This window comes from Syngnathus leptorhynchus, chromosome 12, assembly GCF_054491065.1.
Source record: "Syngnathus leptorhynchus isolate UIUO chromosome 12, UIUO_Slep, whole genome shotgun sequence".
Taxonomy (NCBI): domain Eukaryota; kingdom Metazoa; phylum Chordata; class Actinopteri; order Syngnathiformes; family Syngnathidae; genus Syngnathus; species Syngnathus leptorhynchus.
Window position 1 is genome coordinate 5,944,261 of NC_141206.1, and position 6,847 is coordinate 5,951,107.

The window sequence follows — 6,847 nt, forward strand, 5'->3', positions numbered from 1 at the left end:
GAGACACTCGTTGACTATTGGCTGGTTTCTTTGTAAACCACACCCATAATATTTTAATACGTCATATCCGGGTAGCTAAAATAACATTTTTTACGAACGGTAAGAGAAATATACAGGATTTTCATACAAATAAGGTTTGTTTTGAATTGTGCTGTTGTGTGTGGTTTAAAAAAAATAATTTTCCAAGTTGTTTTACTGAAAAAAAAAACCACTTTAGGGCGTGATGCCAAATATTGATCGTCTGTGTACTTTGGACAAGGAGAGAACACCATTCAAACAAATGTTTACAGAGGGTGATCATGCAAAATTAGGTTCGTAAGATGCAGTCAAAGAGGCAAAAAACGTGTGAAGTTTATTTTTCATTGCATGTAAAAAAGTTCAAATTAAAATAAACACTAAAATAAACACCAGTCGTAACCAAGATTTAGACAAATTAAAAGCTTTGTTGTAAACATGCTGTTTATTTTTTTTCCAAGTGTACTTTGCCGAGCTGCCATAAGTAGCGCTATTGAGCCTGGCAGCCTCCTCCGGCGCAGGCAATGAACGCGTAGGCAACAAGAGAAGAAGAAAGCGAATACACAACAGTTTCTGTCGTACCTCAGCATACGCGTAAAAATTTGCATCTGTACCTTTTTTTTTTGTTGGGACAACATGTATCTGGTTTAGTGGGTTTTTGAATACTTAGTTTGTGACTGTCAACGTCGTTATTTTGTACGGTAAATGGAGCAAGCCCATCTTCAGCTGGGCTCGGTGAGGTGATAAACAGACGTGGTTTTGTTTTAAAGTCCACGTCAAACGTACCCGACTGACCCCGTTCTCGTCAAAAGGTAAAGTAACGTTCGTATTGAAAATGCTAAATCAAACATCATATAGGTAACCAGTTAGCTTTAAGAGAGCAGCCTTTTAGCCGACCGTAGCATGGAAAAATGGTGTTCAGTCCTTGTAGGTTGTGAAGCACCCACCTATTAATGTCAGAGTAATGTACTTGATTTTGATTCAAGGAAATATTCATGTCTATTTTGGAGTGTCACTGTGTTAGTTCAGCAATTGGCTAATTAACTCTATGACTAAAATCATCTTAATTCTGTGTTTGTGTTAAATGACTAAAATGAAATCTGCAATGTTCTTTAAGTGTAAACAATATTTTGTGAATTGGACTTCCAATGTATTTTTTTTCTCTACTTTGTCAAGGCAAAAATGGGGAATATGGGAAGCAGATTTCAGTCCTCGAAGGGACCAGACGAAACCGGCGAAAGCAGCCGTAAACACGGGTGTGAATGGAAGCGAAAACGGAACACACAGTGTGACTGTGAAGATGACAAGGACGATGATGCCATTCTAGATACGCCGCGCAGGCAAGTCAACAGGCTCAGCAGCAAATTAGTAAACTGTCCTCACATGCCATCTTTAATTGCATTTTTTCTCTCTCACCTTGAACAGGAAGAAACTGAAAAGCACCTCCAATTACATTTATCAAACATTGTTCCTCAATGGAGAAAACAGCGACATTAGCATCTGCGCACTTGGACAAGAGTGGAAACTTCATAAATTGTACCTGTGCCAGGTGAAACAGAGAGATACAAGCACCACACACCTCATTTTCAAATGCTTTTGAAAGCTGGATTTACACTGTGGGTTGAGGTGCCCGGTTTTTATATCATTTATGGCCCTAGATACACCACCATGATGGAGCAAGGTGGCGAAGCTTTGTTCCTGCGTGGAGGCCATGTTGCTGGGGGCAATTGATGTACATTGAAAAGTAATTTTAACTGGCTCATTTCACAATCGATTTTGTATGTACTATTGATACACAGCCAAAACAAAGTCTTGCCTATGCACCAGTACGAGAGGTTTATAAAAATGATTTAATTTGACGAAACTAGTTGTTACATTTTTTAAATTGTTGCAAATGTCACTTGAACCTTTCAGTGTAAATCTAGCCGTAGTGTCCCCTTTTATCTTAACCCTTATCTCCTTTTGGCACCTGCCAGTCGGGTTATTTCTCCAGCATGTTCAGTGGCTCATGGAAGGAGTCCAAAATGATGGAAATCAACCTGGAGATACCTGACCAGAACATTGACATAGAAGGTAGGAAGGCGATTTGAAGAGGTGAAGTCATGAAACAGTGATTCACTATTAATTTTTTTTTTCTTTTGTGCATCTTTAGCTCTGCAAGTAGTCTTTGGCTCCTTGTACCGCGATGACGTTCTTATCAAACCTAGTGGGGTTGTCAGTATTCTTGCAGCTGCTTGTATGCTACAGCTGGTCAGTAAATGGAATTACTGTTTCGCTAGTAACTAGTGCTACTGTATTATAAAGGCGCAGTGAGATGACGGCTATCTTTTTTTTTTTTTCCCATCGTGTTGGCAGGATGGTTTGATCCAGCAGTGCGGTGAAACCATGAAAGAAAACATCAGTGCAAAGACGGTGTGCAGCTACTATGCGTCCTCTTGCATCTATGGCTTGGACTCTGTCATGAAAAAGTCAGTGCTTATTTTCGTTCAGAGCTCATGAGGTCTGACCTCAAAGTATTCAGAGAAAAGTATAATATGGCTGACAAACTCAATGTGCTCAATGTTTAGTTTATGAGGACTTGCTAAATACTGCAAGTTTCCGAGATAGTTTTCAAATGGACCTGCTTCCATGCGTTGTGCTACAGAATCTCTGAATGCTTTTATTTGCTGTGCAGATGTCTGGAGTGGCTACTAAACAACCTCATGACGCACCAAAATGTGGACTTGATGAAAGAAATTGGGTATGTGGTTTTAATTGGATCATTTATTACAGAGGACCCTCCAAATAGCAAACATCTGTATATAATTGACGCCTATTGAAATGCTTTGGGGGGCAAAAAAATTAAACCACCAAATAAAATATAAAACTGCTGATACACATTTAATATATTTTTTTCCATAAAAAAATGGTGAAAGATGAAACCGCCTAAAATGTTTAAAAAAAAAAATAAAAAAATATGCAAATATGAACATGCACGCTCACATACTCGAAATTGTTCAGAACAGAGATGATGGTGCAGCTCATCCAGTCGTCCGACTTGTTCGTCATGCAGGTGGAGATGGATGTCTATACTGCTCTAAAGAAGGTATAGATCTGATTTTGTGCTTCACTGATTTTGAGTGCATTATTGAATGAATTTCTTTTCTCTCTTGGTCAGTGGATGTTCCTGCAACTCAACCCCATGTGGGACGGACCCATAAAGCAGCTTCTGGCTGACGCTGACGCCTGGCTGTGCAAGCGCAGGACCGGTACTGCCTATGATTGAAAACAGCGTGATTGCTTGATTTTGCATATTATTTTCTAGACAATTGTTTGCGGTTGCCTTACAGACTTGTGTGAGAGCGAGCCCTTCCTAAACACTGACGAGGGGGCCCCCTTTAGCTCCGTCTTCAAATATGTGCGTCTTCAGTATATCGTCAACGACCTCGCTTCTGCGCGCATCTTGGAGCGGGACAACATTTTGCCTCCTGGTATACATCATTTCATTACAAATTCTTTTCTTTTGAAATAACAGCGCAAAAACAAATTTCAAGATAAAGCAGGAAACTGTTACAGTGCATTGTTTCCTTTACCTTCTCTTCCAGATTGGTTGACAGCAGTATACAAAACGCAGTGGTTTGCCATGTTGCGGACAGAATTTGACAACGATAACGGGTAAGAAGAGTTTTGACTGAGCTCAATCAATGTGACATCTATTTTTAAACTCTGCTGAATGCAATCGAAGAATTGTTAACGCTAGTCACCATTAGTCCGCAGGAAGCAAACAAAGAAGAATTTGAGTTTAGCAGCATGAGGTGTGGCAGAAAACTGACCAAAGATGGAGACGTGAGTAACATATAGTGATGACAGACAGCACAAGTTTGCTTTATGCACATATCATTTTTAAATGCACCAGGATAAACTGTATACATATGACATAGGTGTGTATCGATTTTAAAATACTGCATATAATTTGATTTATATTAATGGTATATATCTTTTGTAATACTCAGTACTGTTGGCGATGGACGGGTTTCAATTTCGGTTTCGACCTGCTTGTGACCTACACCAACCGCTTCATCATTTTCAAAAGGAACACACTCAGTCAGCCATGCGGGGGCGCTGTGAGCTTGCAGCCACGGCGACATCTGGCATACAGGTTTGCAGGCGCCGCACATTCACTTCCTGTTGTGGTTCACAGGTGATGCAACATTTCAAAGATGGTTTTTGGAAGCCAGGTTTTGACAATGTACTTGCTGCTATTGTTTGTCCAGGTTACGCTTGGCCTCCTTTGACAATCTCGGCAAGCTGGTGTGCAGCCGCTCGACTGGTTACCAGCTTCTCACACTTGAGAAGGACCAGGTAAGAAACCATGGTTCATCCTCACAGGATGTTAGACCAAGATGTTTAACTCGTATCCCTCCTCTCAGGAGTATGTGGTGATGAACCTGGACAGCCGCCTGCTATCCTTCCCGCTTTACGTTTGCTGCAACTTTTTGTATACATCGCCGTGCGTGGACCACCGGTTGGACCCCTCGGAGCAAGAGGGAAGCGCCCGCAGCATCTCCTGATCGGCGCGCTGTGGTCGGCCACCCGTTCTTGTGGTAACGTTGACGCTGTTTGTACACTCCGCCGGCACCTTCGACTTCACAAATGAGCCAGCGCGGGGAGGGGAGTACGTCCCTAACGTGTTACTTGAAGACTGCTGTCATTCTTTCGTGGAGTCAAGCTGCTGCATACCTCAACAAGGAGACTTCCCATTTTTACACTTAAGTTGATGACATAAACCAGTCACCTCAGCTTCACTGATGGGAACATTAACGGGACTGTCCTATGGACTTCTGGAAGTGCGAATTGTGAGGATTTTCCGCCTCACCGTCTTGGCATCACAAAGCAGACAATTCTGCAATTGTGCTTTTTTTTTTTTTTGTATATCGACAGGTAAAATACTTCAAAAGAATAATAAATAAGAGGAACTATTACAATTTGCTGTGTATTGAAGATATGGTGTTAGTTGACATCATGTACAACTCAGCAGCTTCTTATTTTGCGAATACATTGAAATACATAAATCAAAAATTAAATAGTCACCACTTTCAATTTTAAACGGCTTGCTTCCTTCACAATTGTTTTTCTAATGTGGCTTCACTATCACTTCACACATACTTAAAAAACATTTGTCACTTATTTAGGCACTCGCACATCCAAGTCTTAGTTTTTGGGGGGAGTTTCCACAGTTGATCGCTTCCGTCGTTACATTACCGCTGATATTTTTCTTTGCGTCGTAATGTCAAAATAAGATGGCTGTAGCAATCCATGGTTACAGTTACTCGTGCCGTTGCGGCATGCCTTGTTTTTAGTAGACATTTATTTATAATGTTTTTTTTCAAGGGTTTTTTGTACGTATCCAAGATGTTTATTCCCAATAAAACTGCCCATTGATGTGGGCTGTGGTGCTGTCGTATCATCTAAATGAACTTCCGCCTCTGTATTCATTTACACTGGTTGACTTTTAGGTTTCACTTAACACAAAATTCTGATTAACATTGTATTATACCATGTTTAATTGTTTCACAGAGACATACCTTCCCGCCATAGGAACTAGAATGTACTTGTATGACAAATGACAAACTTAAATATGTGTGACAGTTCAACACTTTGTGAATGATTCCAATTCTGGCATACTGGACCATTTGAATACCATGTCTCCTACTAAGCTCAGTGCAAGTGTTGACATTTGTTGTCTCATTGGGGTATAGAGTCCAGGTTCTCCTGGATTCTACGGGTCATGCTGGGGATCAGGTTCATGTGGTCGTCCACACAGCTACCCACGCATCGCTCCATCAGCGACCGGACGGCGGGCTCTTTGGCACCCGAGTCAAACAGATCCTTCGCCTTGTCGTTGCAGTGCATTGTGCATCTGGCCAGACGGTCCTGATGGGGGTGACAGATTTACATTTAATATCAATGGGGAACAATTTTTGTAGTTTCCTCGTCCTCAAAACCATGAGTCAGGTATGGTAAGCAAGTCGACTCTTGCAAAAAAAATGACTTTCTATTTCTAACCTGAAACTTCTCCAACTCGTTAGTGACGAGCCCCTGGGCTTTGGCCAAAGGAGTGTGACACCTGTCGATGCATTGATGCACTTGAGTCATGGAGTCCGTGGTTCGATCACAGCAGTCCGCGCTGCACTTGAACATGCGAGCCTGCCACCACGGACACATCTCCTTAATAATTGTACACAAACGAGAAAGTGTGCACGATCAGAAGCCCTACCTGCATTTTGCGGATGTGATCCCTTTCCAGGCTTTGGACCATTTCCTCCACTACAGCCTGAACGCGTGCTTGGTGAGCCTCCGCCATGTCTGCTCGTCCCGTTAAATACTTAATATAATACAAGTTTTGTGTTAAACAATACGAGGCGGGCGCATAGGTCGAGGGAGCTGTCAGAAATTGATTTTACCTAAGTATTAGATTAGGCACTAAGGTCACCTCCATTCAAGCATGGTTTACTAAGGCGGTTTTGTTACTTCCGGGTTACTTCCGCTGTCAGTTTGGATGAAGACCGCCTTTTCCTTTTCATTGAGTCAGTCCGTTTTTCAAAATATATATATTTAAAAATATATAGTTGGTTTTTTTGCAATACGGTGAGGAAATAATTATGTTTGGTAGGATATTCTATAACAATTGAAAACGAACGTCAATTCTGGATATAAAATAAAATTCAGAATACAGGTTTAAGACGCAATTCTTTCATACAGATGGAGGTTTAAATGCAAGTATAACCTAAATGATTTTTATGATACAAAATATTATAGTATTATCAGCTTCCAAGTGCATGAAAAAGCTTGA

At 41.1% G+C, this 6,847-nt stretch overlaps 2 protein-coding genes across 4 annotated transcripts; one reads left to right on the top strand and one right to left on the bottom strand.

The window, feature by feature from the left end:
* Nucleotides 1-113: 113 nt before the first annotated feature.
* gmcl1 (germ cell-less, spermatogenesis associated) lies at nucleotides 114-5,467 on the top strand. 2 transcript variants are annotated; one of them, XM_085925715.1, is made up of 15 exons: nucleotides 114-134; nucleotides 1,192-1,359; nucleotides 1,445-1,564; nucleotides 1,992-2,088; nucleotides 2,168-2,265; nucleotides 2,371-2,483; nucleotides 2,690-2,755; nucleotides 3,016-3,100; nucleotides 3,173-3,263; nucleotides 3,345-3,485; nucleotides 3,600-3,669; nucleotides 3,765-3,840; nucleotides 4,008-4,153; nucleotides 4,269-4,356; nucleotides 4,425-5,467. In XM_085925715.1, the coding sequence occupies exons 2-15, from the start codon at nucleotides 1,198-1,200 to the stop codon at nucleotides 4,563-4,565; spliced, it is 1,494 nt and encodes a 497-aa protein (XP_085781841.1). In that variant the 5' UTR covers nucleotides 114-134; nucleotides 1,192-1,197; the 3' UTR covers nucleotides 4,566-5,467. The 2 variants fall into 2 exon arrangements, with proteins under 2 accessions (XP_085781841.1, XP_085781840.1); XM_085925714.1 differs by lacking the exon at nucleotides 114-134 and adding an exon at nucleotides 529-827.
* Nucleotides 4,965-6,582, bottom strand: timcc (TIM double twin CX3C motif chaperone). Of its 2 annotated transcripts, XM_085925717.1 has the most exons (4): nucleotides 6,459-6,582; nucleotides 6,272-6,379; nucleotides 6,061-6,201; nucleotides 4,965-5,928 (listed from the first exon to the last, which is right to left on the bottom strand). In XM_085925717.1, the coding sequence occupies exons 2-4, from the start codon at nucleotides 6,356-6,358 to the stop codon at nucleotides 5,740-5,742; spliced, it is 417 nt and encodes a 138-aa protein (XP_085781843.1). In that variant the 5' UTR covers nucleotides 6,359-6,379; nucleotides 6,459-6,582; the 3' UTR covers nucleotides 4,965-5,739. The 2 variants fall into 2 exon arrangements, with proteins under 2 accessions (XP_085781843.1, XP_085781842.1); XM_085925716.1 differs by having other exon boundaries at nucleotides 4,969-5,928; nucleotides 6,272-6,563.
* Between the last annotated feature and the right edge of the window lie 265 nt (nucleotides 6,583-6,847).

Coding starts and splice junctions, on each gene's coding strand:
- gmcl1 (XM_085925715.1), top strand. CDS start 1,198: ATGGGGAATATGGGAAGCAGATTTCAGTCCTCGAAGGGACCAGACGAA. Junction 3,486..3,599: donor GGACAACATTTTGCCTCCTG/GTATACATCATT, acceptor CTTCTCTTCCAG/ATTGGTTGACAGCAGTATAC. Junction 3,841..4,007: donor AACTGACCAAAGATGGAGAC/GTGAGTAACATA, acceptor TGTAATACTCAG/TACTGTTGGCGATGGACGGG.
- timcc (XM_085925717.1), bottom strand. CDS start 6,358: ATGGCGGAGGCTCACCAAGCACGCGTTCAGGCTGTAGTGGAGGAAATG. Junction 6,202..6,271: donor ATCACATCCGCAAAATGCAG/GTAGGGCTTCTG, acceptor CCGTGGTGGCAG/GCTCGCATGTTCAAGTGCAG. Junction 5,929..6,060: donor ACGAGTTGGAGAAGTTTCAG/GTTAGAAATAGA, acceptor CACCCCCATCAG/GACCGTCTGGCCAGATGCAC.